The sequence below is a fragment of the Henckelia pumila genome, chromosome 1 (genome assembly GCF_033568475.1).
Source record: "Henckelia pumila isolate YLH828 chromosome 1, ASM3356847v2, whole genome shotgun sequence".
Taxonomy (NCBI): Eukaryota; Viridiplantae; Streptophyta; class Magnoliopsida; order Lamiales; family Gesneriaceae; genus Henckelia; species Henckelia pumila.
Genome location: NC_133120.1, coordinates 66,980,926 through 66,997,503, shown reverse-complemented (window position 1 = coordinate 66,997,503; position 16,578 = coordinate 66,980,926). Strand labels below are relative to the sequence as shown.

The following is a 16,578-nucleotide window of genomic DNA, read 5'->3' as shown; positions in this document are numbered from 1 at the left end:
GAAAATGCTACTTAATGTCTGCCGGCGATCTTTGGATCAATGCAATCAAGATAGGATTTCAACAAAAAATTATATTTAGTTTGACTATTTAGAAGACTAAAATAGAATAAATAAAGATAGATAGAAAACCAAAATAAATTTTTTTTTCCCGTATAATGAATTAATGATACATACCAACAAGATTATTTCTCAGGATATTTTATGCATTAGTCCACTTATATATTATTCTCTTTGTTTGTTTTCGTCATATTTATTCGTATAATAAAAACCTTTTAAAAAATATTTGTACCGAAGTCTTGAATTGAATGAAAAGATTGAAGCGACATTAATTAGTTATAGGTCCCGTTAAGCACGAATAAATGCAAGAGCCACACACTGAAATTCTCAAAGGTATTTGAACTAGGGATGGAGACGAGCTTTCGTCATAGAGTGGGTTCGATTTTTAATATTATCATTTTTTTTGGATTAATTCATTACACATAGTTTGTATAATGCAATTTATTTGACGAACGTAATTTGTAGGTTGTTATCTTAGTCCATAAATTTATTTAATGCGCGTCAAAGATATTAACTATAGTGTGTAGGTTACCATGTTTTTTAAAAATAAACTACATATTTAATTACATACATAATGTATTAATAAATTATATGTGGAGTAACATTAACGCTGAAATGCTCCATTAATAATTCTTATGAATTTTTGCATGAATATGCATGATAAATTTTATTGGTGTTTAGTTGACGTCTATATTTTTTTAAAATCAAAGTCAACCACTTTAAATTATAGTAAAATAGTTTATTAATAAAATTTTATATTATTTTCTTTTTTTGATCGGAAATTTTATATTATTTTCATTAAAGTGATTAGTCTAAATTTTATTCTGCTTTATTTAATTCTCTCAATGTGGATAACATGATACAAAATGTTACTTAATGTCTGGGGATCTTTGGATCAATGCAAGATAAGAAATAAAAACTTTTTTCATCAAAAAATTGTATTTAATTGAGTAACACTTTTGTGAGACGAGTTAACCATAACCATATTTATAATAATAAATAATATTTTTGGCATAAAATGTAATACTTTTTAATCGATAACCCATATAAGAGACTCGTCTCAAAAAAATGACCTTTGAAACCGTGTCATAAGATTTTTGTCTTTAATTTGTCTCCATTTATTTATTTATAAAAATAAATTTATTTCTCAAAAAGTTCTCATGTTTCTTGCGCATCAGAATTTACAATAGGGGTAGAATTTACAATGGGGGGGTAGAATCTTCAAAAAAAAAAAAAAATTAAATGACTTCACAGAACCAAGAACCAGAAGAGAAATAGCAAAGAAAGGGGATATTTTTACCTTTTTACACCAAATTCTCATAATTTTATTTCTTTCTTTTCCCACCATATACATAAACATTATATAAACATTCTCCCAATTACAAACATTATATGAACATTATAATCTAAAAGAACTCCTATAACCACCTTAACATAGGTTTCAAAAGGGACTTTTTTCCCTAAAAATATATATATTAATAACAAGGTAAAATACTTTCCATGTATATATTATAACAAGCTAGCAAGTCATTAACTTGTAACTCAACCACCACCGGCGTGAATTTATCGACCCCTTACATTACATGATGTTGCAGCCAGAGGTGTTCTCGTCGCTAAACATGTTATACTGATCGATATGCTCGCCTGGTGGTGGAGGGTAGGGATAAGGATAAGGCATGTAATTTACAGCCGGTGGAGGCCGTGCGTATATCATCGGCTGAAAGTTCTCATTCGTGCTGCCACGTCGCTGGTTCATCATCATGGCTGCTAGTTGTTGCTGGTGTTGACCGCCCATGTACTGCTCGGGAAAATATCCACCACCACCACCACCGGAGGGGGCGTTCAAGGCCGGTAAGCCTTGAACAGCCGGAAGACTACCCATGGGGCGGGTCGGTATGTTACCCATTTGGCCAATGGGCGCCAAGTTCATGCTCATCATATTTGGCATGCCACGAGTCTCATCAATCATTAATCCACCACTTTTCATGGCCCCATTAGGCATGAAAATTTTCCCATTTGCAGCCCCACCACCACCACCACCACCACCATGGTTATCATTCTTGTTATTCTGACCGCCTCCGTTTTTGCTGTCTTTAGGCTGTGCACCACCGCCCCCGCCCTTGCCACCACCTTGACTCTGGTTTCCACCTTTCTTGCCGCCATTAGCACCACCATCGTTCTCACCGCCACCGCCTTTTTTCCCGTTTCCACCTCCATTATTAACACCAGCTGCCTTTGCAAGATTCTGGCTATTCATCAGCAAATTAGACATCATTGAACCACCATGGCCATTACCACCCACCGGCTTCATCTTATTCAAAGGAGCATCCTCCAAATGATCATCCTCAAACTCTTCATCTTCATCGTCATCCTCATCGTACTCATAATCATCATCTTCATCGTCATAATCATCATCCTCATCAAACTCATCATCACTTAAATCCTCATCCTCGGGCAAGTTTAACTTGCCTGCAGATTTCTGATTGTGATCCTTATTAAGTGGCAGCGGTTTCAGATCTTGAAACCTTTTCATCTGTTGAAGCTGCTGAAGCAGCTTAAGTGGATCTTGAACTCCGCCTTTCGGCTTATCATCGACGCCTTTTTTAATATCTCCCTTGTTATTTCCACCTTTCCCATTATCAATCATCAAATTCTTGAACTGATTATTAAGCTGGTTTTCGTGGGGCTTTGATGCACCCCATATCTCTGCGTGTTTCCCATTCTTGATTAGCTTCTTGATGAGTGTGGCTGGATCAACATTACCAGATACTGTCACCTTCCCCTGCTCGGAATCAATCTTTATGGTGTAAACCCCTGTCGTATAACACAAAAATTTCAAAAAAAATCTTAGCACAAGAAAGCAATTTTAACGTATTTTAGTGACAAAATCAGCATATTAAGGCCGAGCAGTGCTACAAGTACTAATGATTTGACCATTGCAAAACAGATAAACTCAAGAAAGTGTTCTAAGAATCAAGTCTCGAGTTGAAACTATACCATCAATCTTCTGCAATGTTTTCTTCACTTTCGTCTTGCAACCATCGCAGTGTATATTGACTTTAAGGACACAAGTCTGCAAGAACAAGCAAAGGCCAGGGAAAAAATAGCACATGCTGAGGTATACATATTAGCCAAAATCAAAGGAAAAGCAAACAAGAAACAAGAAATTAAAGTGCAAAAAGAAAGTGAATGCATCTATCTAATTGGAGTTTATTGGAAAATGCATCTCACAGATACAAACAAAAAGTTAAAGAGACCAACGTCAAAAGAAAATATGACATCAAACATCTTGAGTTCAAAGCAAGCAAAATCCCGTAAAGCGCAAAAAAACTCACACTAAACACACAGTAAAAACACATTTTACACGCACACACCGCAGAGAGCAAGGGGAAAAAAAAAAGTACCTGGATCTTCAAGAACTCGTCTTTACTCATTCTACTCAACAAAAACAGAACACGCAGAAGCCAAAATCAATACAATGAGTTGAAATTAAACAGTTAATCTCTGACAGATCTGAAGCTTGAAAAAGAAATAAAAATGGCTCCTTTCTCCTTCTCTGAGCCTTTTTTTCCCGGTGAAGTTCACTCCATAACATAAAGAACAAAAATGGGTGGGGGTGGCATCAAATGGGCCTCAAGCAGACACTGATCAATTAAATTCTAAGGAAAAAAAATGCTCAGTTCACAGAGATTTGAGAGGAAAAAAAGTGGGTGTAAACGGAAAACTTGTTGCTGAGGTCTGGTTTCCTTTGTTCCAGAGTTAGTGTGGGTGTTTGTGTGTGTGAAAAAGTGGGAGACAGAGAGCTCTATTATTATAAGCGAAGTGCAGACTGGCACATATGGAATTGTCTCTCTCATTTCTTAAGCTTAATTTACTATTTTTTTTTTAATTAAATTCAGTGTTACCCATACTTTGAGCCACAGGATAATTACACCGTAAGTTACTTCTATTAAACAACTGAAGTCTCCCATTTGTGCGTTTAATAGACCAAAAAACTTATTTTTTCAAAATAAAGAAAATAAGTTTTTTAGTTCAGTAATTTTAACTTCTTTGAGTTTTGGTCCATTAACTTTTTCGATGTGAGTTTCGGTACACTAGCTTTGCATTTTTAGTGTTTTTTGGTCCAACTGCTTACGTGTCAGCTTTGGTTCACATCATCATTTTGTTGGACCAAAAAACACTGAAAATGCAAAGTTAGTGTACCAAAACCCACATCGAAAAAGTTAATAGACCATAACCAAAACATGAACATGTTAATGGACCAAAAAACTTATTTTTCCAAAATAAAATGCACGTTGTGCTGGTGAACCGGGAACGAAATCTTATGCTCTATTTTATGTTGTATTTTTTAAACTTTATATCTTGTGAGACGATGTTATGGATCTTTATCTATAAAATATGTCAAAATTATTCATATTTACAATGAAATGTAAAGTTTTTGACACAAGATAATAATTTTTTCATGAATATTCAAATAAGATATTTGTCTCACAAAATTGATCTTTTTGTTCATTTTTTTTGTTGCATGGAAGTATATGATATAACAATCTCAAATAAGTATTAGTTGATATCTGTATATTCGATGGTATTAAAATCTATATCTAATTTTTAATATGGCGCAAGAAATTTACAAAATGACATCATGAACTTGCAGAAATTTTTAATTTCAATTGAATAGATCGATTTACGGGCCTGCATATTGACATGTCATCCATCATACACAAATCCAAAGTATTTTCTCATGTATTTTCTCATGCAAGTTCTAAACATTTTCTATTCTTGTTTGAGTGGGTCAATAACAAATTTTAACCTTCAGATATTTTTCTCTCAAAGACATTTGTAAATGCTTTTTTGTTCTAATATCTCCATATATATTATGATGATGTCGATTTTTTCCTCCGGGTTCGGTCTGATAGAGTGGATCTCCAAATATTCAATAAATCGGGTTGGTTCGGGCACGACAGATTTCTGCACAGACAGAAACCAAATTAGGGGGCGCTGAAGGTGTTTTCGGCGTGACCTCTTCGATGCCTATGTCAGTGCTCGAAAGTTAAAGAGATTGACAGAAAGTATGAACAAGAAAATATGTGGGTGTGAGTGTGTGAACAAGAAATAAATAGAAGAGATGAATGAATAAACCATGAACCTTACATGTATTTATAGGGGCTTGGAGGGGTAGGTTACCTTGTCAAGGTAGAACATGTGTTAGAGTAGGACTCTAATTGATTAGTATGAAATCATATCAAATCTTGGATTCATAAGATATTGTCCTTATCTGATGCAGATCTTCATGTGTCCAAGAGTACTGGAAGGTTCTAGATATTGGGCCCTTCCTGGGCTCGGGTCGGGCTCCAACCATACCAGTTAGGGTTCAAGCCCATGAATTTATAATCATGAGAACATTCCCTAACAGGGCCATCCCAGACTGGGCTTCTCATAAAATAAGACTAGATGGGCCTCAAAGTATATTTCCAAAAATATGGATTATTGAGCTCGGGTCGGATTAGACTCGTATATTTTTTAGGGGCATCAATAGTACCTCCCCCTACTGGTCTAAAATAAGTATGAAGTTTAGACCATGTGGTATGGTCGGATCCCGAGCCCATGTAAGAACTCTTGTATTAACCAAGTACAAGTAACATTTCCCAACCGGATGGGCTTTCGATGCAGGCCACGAGTGACGTGGTAGGTGCCGAGCTGGTTGGGCTTTGAATTTGACCACGAAGTGCGTGGTACGTGTCGAGCTTGGTCGAGATTTTGAGATAACCATGAGTGGAGTGGGTTTACATATTGCCGAGCTAGTCGGACTTTTGAGATAACCACGAGTGACATGAGTTTACATATTACCGAGCTGGTCGGTCTTTTGAGATAACCACGAGTGGCGTGGGTTTATATATTGTCGAGCTGGTCGGGCTTTTGAGATAACCACGAGTGGCGTGAGTTTACATATTGTCGAGCTGGTCGGGCTTTTGAGATAACCACGAGTGGCGTGGGTTTACATATTGCCGAGATGGCCGGGTTTTTGAGATAACCACGAGTGGTGTGGGTTTACATATTGCCGAGTTGATCGGGCTTTTGAGATAACCACGAGTGGCGTGGGTTTACATATTGCCGAACTGGTCGGGCTTTTGAGATAACCACGAGTGGCGTGGTGAGTGCCGAACTAGTCGGGCTTTTGTGGTTTGCCAAGCTGTGTTGGTCTTATAAAGTGTCAAGTCGTAGAGTAGGCCTTAGTGCTAGATTGCATGCCCGATATAATATAATTGGGCCTTACTGCAAGATTGCATGTCCAATGTGATATAATTGGGTCTTACTGCAAGATTGCATGCCCGATGTGATATAATTGAGTCTTACTGCAGGATTGCATGCCCGATGTGATATAATTGGGTCTTACTGCAAGATTGCATGCCCGATGTTTTCGGCGTGACCCCTCCGATGCCTATGTCAGTGCTCGAAAGTTAAAGAGCTTGACAGAAAGTATGACCAAGAAAATATGTGGGTGTGAGTGTGTGAACAAGAAGTGAATAGAAGAGATGAATGAATGAATAAACCATGAACCACACCTGTATTTATAGGGGCTTGGAGGGGTAGGTTACCTTGTCAAGGTAGAACATGTGTTAGAGTAGGACTCTAATTAATGATTCTGAAATCATATCAAATCTTGGATTCATAAGATATTGTCCTTATCTGTTGCAGATCTTCATGTGTCCGAAAGTACTGGAAGATTCTAGATATTGGGCCTTTCCTGGGCTCGGGTCGGGCTCCAACCATACCAGTTAGGGCTCAAGCCCATGAATTTATAATCATGATCACATTCCCTAGCAGGGTCATCCCAGACTGAGCTTCTCATAAAATAAAACTAGATGGGGGCCTCAAAGTATATTTCCAAAAATATGGATAATTGGGCTCGGGTCGGATTAGACTCGTATATTTTTTAGGGGCATCATATTATATATTTTTCAAATTATTATACTTCTATCATCTACAAAGAAAAACTAAGTTCAAACTCTAAAGAAAGGTTCTATGTCCCAAAATATAATTGTTTGCTCTGATACCATAAATGTAGCAACCAACACCGAAATCAGAAACTAAACATGCAATTCTTACGCATGCAATTATATCTTAATGACAATAATCATGTTAAACAGTGGAAAACATAAATCTCAAATCTGCAACAATAGTCTAAAATATTGTTTAAGGTACAACCAAATCGAATAACAGTGTAACAACCCAAATCAGAGTAAATCAACAGATTCTAATAACCAACGATCTCAACGGCGATGTTCCTCGCCTCGGGGGTCACTCCTTCCTACATCATCCAACATGAAGCCTGCCCCACGAAATGAGGTGTCCAAGAAAATGATGATGTGAGCGTTATCCGATCTTCAACATTGGCTTCCGATCAAGTTCGGTGCTTCCGAACTATTCTTTGGAGCTTCCGAACTGTCCCAACACAAGAAACCCTTGGAACCATTTTTTGATTTCTGAATCCGATTTTAACTCCTTAAACCCAATCGAGAACTCCTTAATCATGTCTTAACTTTTTAAGCATGTTTGGTCAATTGATTAATCTGAAATCAGGTTACTACACCTATTGACAACACACTGTACAGTGATGCTGGCATTCATAGGATTCAATCCGAGTTTGGATGGTCCGAACTCAGCCCTCTTCTTCCGAACTACTTCAGATGGATCCGAACTACTCAAGTCCTCGGACTTCTCAGGTTATTTTCAGACATCTCGGAGTTGATTTTCCACTTGTTTTTAACATAATAAAACCCCTTAAATAATTTTTTAACACTTTAAACATATTTAGCTATTTTAATTCCATAAAACGGAACTCAGGTTCTTACATAGATGGTTTGAAATTTTCATTGCATCTGAACCTAGTTCGGTGGTTCCAAATGTATTGATGTATAATTGCTCTGATTTGATTATTAATGACCACTTATGCTTTAACATCTAATTATGTCAAAACAGGACTCAGGTCAATAAAGTTACAACCATTTGTAAATTTTGACCTAGAAATAAACGTTTTATCCTCACAGGATTTTTGATGCCCTGAAGAGATCAAGCCCCACTCAACCACCCTGACTATGTATGTGACGTTCGGCCTAATGTTGGCTCAAAAAATCCAAGAGCACAATTGCCAGCAATCTGACAAGAAATTATACTACCATTGGGTCTCGTGTCCCAATATTCTTTCACCTGAATGCTTATACTACCCATCATACTTGCTCAACACTTTGCAACAGAAGCCCTACAAACCCATAATAGACTAACCGACACCTAGGCCTCAATGAGAATCTTAATATGCAAAGTATTACAAGGAAAAAGCTGGCACATCCCTTTAAATCCAAAATAACTGAAAGGAATGCCCCATGACTACATAGATGCCTCATTTCAACCTATTGAATGAGAAAAAATTATACTAATAAAATGAAAAACCGAAAGTAAAATGAATATGTATGATTCAACTAGAACTGCACTATGTAAACTCCAATGTTATACATTATAGTAGCATAGTGAAAGACCTTCTTCACCATGTAATCCAAAAACGATAATACTACTATATAGCAGGATGAAGGGGGGAAAGAGATTGGATTTTGTCACGCCCCAGACTCGAGGCGATATACACCGGCATTGTTCTCAAACATTCATTCAAAACAACAAGCCTCGGATTTCATAATTTATAACCAGCCTATTCATTCATATTACTGAAATACGTTGTCATTCATGATAATGGAAATACACTCTCTTTACAATGTTCTAAACTGATAGAAACAGAAACCAATCTAACGCAGCGAATTAACTATGAGAAAAACTAAACAGCTGAATTCTGTGTTCTTCTTCAACAACCCCAGAACTAGTTTTGGTCATCTTCTTCCATTTTCTCTTTGTTATTATCTGAGATGGTGTTGTGTGTGAGTGATATACTCGTCACTCAGTAAATGGGGGCAACATCCCAAATTTTAAAATCATTTTGAACAAAAAACTCATATACATATAACATAAAAAATATCTCATATTCATCAAAAACAAATATATCATATTTATCAGAAATAACAGGAATCCTTTTATGCGCTAAAATGCTATGAAATTCATGCTAACTAAAATCGGTCCCCTAGGGGCAAGGCCGGTAATCGGTAATATTTAGTATACATATTCCTACCACTTAGTTCATAATCATTTAATGCAAAACAATATTCAAAAATACAAATTTTGAAATTCATACATTGCATACGAAACATACTTGTTGGAATAGTTTTAAAGAATATTACAAAGTTAACACAGAAATCCCACTTACCAAAGGTTGCTAAACTAATTTCAGTTGTCCTTGAAAATTTTTTGTACTTATTCAACTGAACTGACTGCTTAACTGATCTCCTCCTTGTTCAATTGATTTTCCTTTACTCGAATTTTATGTGATTTGATGCGGAGAATTTGTGTAACGTTTTCTTAGAAATATGAGTGTTATTTATAGGAAAAAATCTGACTGTTGGGCTCCCATTGGATGTCATTATTTGATATGATCTCGAGTTAATGGATCAGTTACAACTTTGAAGTAGCTGGCCTTTTGAAAATTCAGTCTAGCTACTAGTCTGCCGAATTGAACCCAACTAAACTGAACTTGTCTAACTGAACTGAATTTTTTCAACTGAACTGAATTTGTCCAACTGAATTGAATTTTCCCAACTGAACTTGATTCTAACTGATCCAGTTTTTCTCACTCCAACTTATCAGTTTTCCTCAACTGATTTCAGGTCCTTGCAGATTTGATGTAATTGGTTCCTAGAATATTTTTATCTCCTCCACTTACCATTCTCATGTAAGTTCCTAAGGGTTTTCTCCACATTTTTCGATGTGGTATAGTGAGGGAATATTATTGTCCATAATTTGGAATGCACTTAAAGCACTATGAATATGAATCTCTTTTTTTTTTCTTCTTTTTGCATCCCCAAATAACCCCTCAGGATCTCCCTGATAGAGAAGAAAGGAAACATGAACTAATTTTTAAGGCATCAAGATAAACCAAGGGAAGGCGTAGAGATTTATTGTTAATAAGGAAGATATCTTAAAGTGTGATTAAGTGATCTTGATCTTAAATTTTTAGTGTATCATGGATAATATAACTTTAATTATAAACGAGTAACTTGGAACTTGGGGAGCTAAATTTGGAATTTGGGGCTCTAGACTGTAACGAGTATAGGTAAATAAAGTTGTGTCTCTTCTAAAAGTTATAGTTTTTGGCCTAATATTTGATCATAACAGTTGACATCAGAGCCATGATAACGTGTTTGATTCTCATAGATTATAAAGAGTGTAATCAATGGGTGGTTTAAAATAATTTCCATTACTAGAAGATCAATTGAACGTGGCGCTTGGGTTGTTATACGGATTAAAATATTTAGGTTACACCAATATCATCAGATATAACTTGTATTCTAATGGTAATCAATTGATCTTAACATGAGTGTTGATGCCCTAATGGGATCTAGCCCCAATCAACCACCCTGAATATGTTTGCGATCGTCGGCCTAAGGGTGGACTAGAAACTCCAAGATCACAATTCCCCTACAATTTGACATGAAAATATACTAAAACTTGGGTCCCATGATCTAGAATTCTTTCACCTGACTGCCTATACTACCATTTGGACTTGCTAAACACTCGGTAATAGAACTATTACAAAACTATGCTAGACTAAACCGGCACCTAGGCCTCAGCAAGAATACTTATATGAAAAGTATATTGAATAAAAATGTATCCATTAAAATCAGAAATAACTGAAATAAGGGTCTTCTCCTGCATAGATGCATCATTTCAATCTACCAAACAAGAAAAAATTATACTAACAATTAACAAGTTGAAGTAAAACTAAGATATATGGTTGAACTAGATGTTGATATGATTTAACATTGAAATCAATGGCTCTAAAAAATGAACTCGAGACATTATATCAATTCTTATAAAAGGAAGGGTTAACATTCAAAATAATGGATGTAAACAAGATCTAAAAACACCTACAAGAACAAAGTAACGAGATAGAGAGAAAACATAAATCTACATAATAAATCAAATTTAATGACCCAAAGTTTTTTTGGAATAAAGTACTATTTAAACATGATTAAGATGTCATTAATTAAGCAAATTGAGATGATTACCTGTCAATGAGTTTGGAAACACTGAAGCATTCGGACCATACGAAGGTGGTTCAGATCATCAGAACCTGCATGACCAGTAAGACAATGTAGGTGTCAAAAAGTGCATTGAAACATAGCAATTTGGACGTTCCGAACCTGGGATAGAACCATCCAAACCTAGGTGTCTAAATAGGTGTCAAAACGAGCATGAAATGTAGCAGCATGCGTAGTTTGTAGCTTTTAGAACAAGAGTTCAGATCATCTGAACTCTGCCTATGATAGGTCATCCGAATTTCATAATTTTGATCAATTTTGCGATGTTTTCTCTCATTTTTAGTCTATATCTTAGTGTTTTCTAATCCTCATTGTTAAGCCAGTTCAAGTTATAAGCGTTTTTAGATGAGACAGCAGTGTCCGGAACAGATGCAATTATCTTCATCAAAGGACTGACGATGGATGAAAGTATGATATGTATGTCATGGTTTGGGTTTCGGATAGACTTTTAGCAGTTGTTAGTACTAGAATGGTTGATTAATTTGTTTAGGATTGGAGATTGAGGCCTTTTCTACACTGGTATTAGAGATACATAACATACTGACTAAGATGGCCAGCTTAGTATACACTCTTATATGTGCATTTTGCTAGTCATATGATAGATGTTGTGATTTATATGCATGTTGTGTTATGATATTATGACGCATTGTGTTATCATGTTGGGCAAGTATCCTTTAAGATAGCCTTATTTCTTGGGGGTAGTTCATCCCTTTTTCTTTCATGGATGGATGGGCATTGAGTGTCACAGTGGTCAACTGGTCGAGAAGGCTCTGACGAACCTGGAATTCTAGTTCACATCTTGATGATTAGTATATGGCGCCGACTCTTGTCAGCTGCTACGCATGATTGGCACCCAAACCTGACTAAGCATGATATCCTAGATTTGATCCCAGTTACCAGTTCATGATTCATGCATTGTATATAGATTTGCATACTCGTGTCTTATGTATATGGCAATTTATCGCTCACGTCCTTTTTTTTATCTTGCACACCTTATTCCACAATGCAGTTCAAAATTATACGGGCTACAAGGACCAAGCAATGTCTAGCCATACACAATATTACTAGTGTAGTGAGATTTTCTTGTCCCACATTTGGATCTGATGACAACGACATTTCTTCCAAATGAAATTGGAAAAAAGTAACAAAAAACATCATAGTATTACTTTGATAAACAAGTACATTCATTCATAATCAAATATGTTCTGACATATCAAAATTAAAACAATAAAAGAATAATTGTACATCAACGTAAACTTTAATACTTAAAACATATAAACAACAGCTTTACATATCTTCACTAGCCAACAACCTAGTCTGCTTATAATCTTCAAGCTCGTCCTCATTAACAAAACATGAAACATATCTTTTTTCAACTTATTCCAGAAATGAGAAAAAAATATTAGCACTGAAATTATATTTTCCTCATGACTACTAATATCAGTTATCTGGATTTAACCCTCTTAGAGATAAGGCCAAAACATTGGTTCATCCAACGAACAAGGGTCTGAAATTAGAACAACGGTTTCCCGTCGTATCAAGGTCAAAATAATGGTTATCAAATGGCATCAGGGTCAGAACATAATTCGAAAATTTCCTTCCACTTAGATTTCGAATAATAACAATGCTTCAAGAACTTAGACCTTTCTTAGCATTTCAGATTAATACATACTGTCGATGACGTATAGCCCATCTGACACCAAGGTCCCAAATGTGGGACGAAATCTCGAGTTCGAGACCTAATTTTAACAAAAAAAAAAAAAAAAACCCCTCTCCCAACTCAAAAAAATAAAAATAATACATACTTTCAAATATTAAAATACATGATCGATTTATAGCACATATTAAAATGTTTTAAAATAGTAAGCCCACTTAAAGATCTATAAATGCTTAAAGAATTTTGGTATTTTTTGAATATGTTTGGAGTACGAAGCTAGTGTTTGGAAGAGGTTTTAGAAAGTAATTTTCAGCTTTTCATTAAGAAAAAGCTAAAAAGTGCTTTTAAAGGCTTTCCCAAACACTATCCAAATATCCTTAGCTCAACCTTGTTGTTGCCCGTTGTACGCAGAAGTTGTTTGTTGTTGTCTAAACTTTTTGTACAAAATTTTGACTAGGCTTTGGGTTTGTTTTTTTATTTTATTTTAAGGATTTCAGATGGATATTAATAGGTGTTGAAAATCTGAGAGTTACTTTTTAGGGAAAATTAACCATAAAATATAGCCAGAATCATCATGTCAAATCATCAAGAATAATCTATAAACTTAAAGCGGAAACTTAACTGAAGCCATAATCTTAAATCTTCAAGAACGATCAGTTGATCTTCCAGATCTACGCGTTCTTATTTGAGATCCCTTTTGTTTTCTCTCTGGTTGTATTCTAATAATGGATATTAGAGATAGTGGAACGTGATACGCGTGATCTGGGAAACTTAACCATGTTATATAGATAATTCTGTTGATTATCTCTGATATTTCTGCTTCAGTCCATCACGAAAACATAAATTACACTTTAGTCTCTACACATCAAAAGCCCACGTACTATTAGATAAATTAAAGCCCAATAATTGAAAACTTTAATTAATCACTTTAGTTTTAACTTAACTTAATTGACAGCCCACAATACCTAATTATTCACATATAAGCCCATATAATTTAATTGATCTAACAATCTCCCACTTGGCCTATATGTGTAACCTTATAATTATGTTTTGTGAAACGATGTCATTCCTGAATGTATCTATGCTAAATCTGGTCCATCAATCGTTTCAACATAGGATCAAAGCAACCTTCGTTACATTTATGATAACTCGACCCATCAATGGTCACATATGCCAAAACAACTGAATGACATGGATTATGGCATGGATGTGCAGCATGGAAATCTCATGCAGTGTGATCATAACATGTTTATTTCCAATTGGTCCTCCCTAAACCGTATTGAGATAAAACTTTAGCCATAATTAGAATGTGAATAAACTGAAACTTTATTTCTGCAGAAAATAACCAAAAACTGAAAATGTCTAAAATAAAAAAGCATCCAAAAATTTCAAACTCCCACTAAAATTGAATGCCCTCAAATGACACAACACTCATACGAGTTGTATGATCACGAACAGTTTGGGTGGTAGTCCCTTTGTAAGCGGATTTGCAACCATGGAGTTTGTAACGATATTCTCAATAGATAAATGTCCACACTGAATTCTTTCTTTAACAACCAGGAACTTGATGTCAATATGCTTCTACTTCGTCGAGATCCTGTTGTTATTGGAATATAAAACCGTTGACTTATTTTCACAATGCAACTTTAGTAGTCTTTCAATACCATCAACAATGCAGTCTCGTGACAAAATTCCGTAGCCATATTCCATGATTGGATGCCTTGTAACATGCTACAAACCCTGCTACCATGGTGGAAGAGGCTATAAGAAACTGCATAGAACTCTTTCAAGAAATGGCACCTCCAACAAGGAGATAGATGTAGCCCGAAGTAGATTCATACTATCTTGGTGAAACGACCGAAAACTCGAGGGATTTTTTTATATATATATAAATTTAAACACCACATATATGCCCATACACAAATGCGTCACTACTCAAAATAATTTTTATTCCACGTAATGAAATATATGATAAATTGGTTGATCTCTAGAAAATTTTAAAATGCCTAATTAATTTAAAGGATATGCAAGCGCGCAAAATACGATATCGCAAATTGTGAAGATACATATTTTAAAAATATCCAAACATAATCAAATCATAGCATGAGTAGTAAAAAGACAAACATGCACTGTAAATAACTTAATACAGTCCTCAGTCAAATCTAAGAGAAATGCGGAATTAAATACTGCAATGGTCATGGGCAAGCAAGCTAGCAGTGGATGCTCAGAGGTCCTCGCCGCCAGTCGGGATCACATCGGCTACGGAATCAAACTCACCTGCACCATTTAGATCTAGTGAGCCTAGATGCCCAGCATGCTCTATAATATATATAACGAATACTACTAAATAAAACCACATGCAAGCACGACGCATATAAAAATAACATGAGGATTTAATGCATGCATGAACGTAAAATCATATGCATAATAATAAATCGTAACATAATCATATCATAATTACATAACATAAATATGACATGTCATAGTCATAAAATCTTTGATGTGGGTCATATCAGTGAAGTGTAATCTAATTCGATTGATCAATCTAAATCCATCGTACGTGGTGGCGGCCTGTGAGGTGTAACCCCTAACGTCCTATGTCACTTCACCCAACCTTTGGGGATCCATAGGCACATAATCGTAAGTGGAAAGGTTATCGGGCCCGGTATCCCGACCTCCAATCCCGTGTTTGTCACAAATCACATCAATTATCCCAAAATTATTTTTCTTCACATGCCATCAATTTAACGTGAAACATATGCATGAATCGTGAATTAAAAATATTATTTTTTCTTAAAAACATTGTTCGTAAATATATATTTAATTTATTTTTATAAAGATAATATTTATATCAAAATATTACATATATGTCTATTAAATATATATTTACAGACTATGATTTTGTCTTGGCTGGTTCGAGTTGCTGTCCCTTAACTTAAACCCTTAAACTAAGTCTGGCCCAATTACCCTTGTTTAATTTCTCAAGCTCACATTTATACCTTAAGCCCAAATAATTATTTAATTTAAGCTCTAATAACACACTTTCTAGACCCAAATAAAACTACTTAAGCACATTCATACTTCAGGCCTACACACTTATTTGAGCCCCAAATAATTATTAAGTCCAGTTTAATTACTAAAGCCCAACTGATAACCAATTAATTAAGCCCAGTAATAAATTTAACTCTTTGGACCCAACAGTAGTCTCAAGCCCATGACTAAACTTGGACCCTAAACCTATTGGACCCGACCCGGACCGACCTAAGACCTAAATAACTAACCCAGACCCAAAACCCGACTTGGACTCAACCCGAACCGGACTCTTATCCAACCCGGACCTGGACTCGGCCCAGCCCCCCACCAAGGCCGAGCCCAAAATCCTGGCCCAAAGAAGAATGACCCAGCGAAACCCCAACCCCTCTTCCCGACTCCCTCGCTCGACTTCTTCACGCCTCACGGTCACCCAGCTCCGACCACCCTTGGCCGGAGCTGCGCCAGCAGGACCAACCCAAGGTTCTGCTGGATCATCTGGAACCAACCCTGGCTCGAACTATAAAGATCTTGGCTCGGCCAGGGGTCATTCTCCGAACTCAAGAACCACTTGAGTCCCCCTGCGCAACCCGCACGCCACAAAAATCCCGGCGCCCAGCCTGCACACCACCTTCC

At 36.1% G+C, this 16,578-nt stretch overlaps 1 protein-coding gene across 1 annotated transcript; it reads right to left on the bottom strand.

Moving 5' to 3' along the window:
• Positions 1-1,377: 1,377 nt before the first annotated feature.
• LOC140885265 (heavy metal-associated isoprenylated plant protein 32-like) lies at positions 1,378-3,894 on the bottom strand. The gene is made up of 3 exons (XM_073292216.1): positions 3,462-3,894; positions 3,055-3,130; positions 1,378-2,871 (listed from the first exon to the last, which is right to left on the bottom strand). The coding sequence occupies exons 1-3, from the start codon at positions 3,489-3,491 to the stop codon at positions 1,637-1,639; spliced, it is 1,341 nt and encodes a 446-aa protein (XP_073148317.1). The 5' UTR covers positions 3,492-3,894; the 3' UTR covers positions 1,378-1,636.
• Between the last annotated feature and the right edge of the window lie 12,684 nt (positions 3,895-16,578).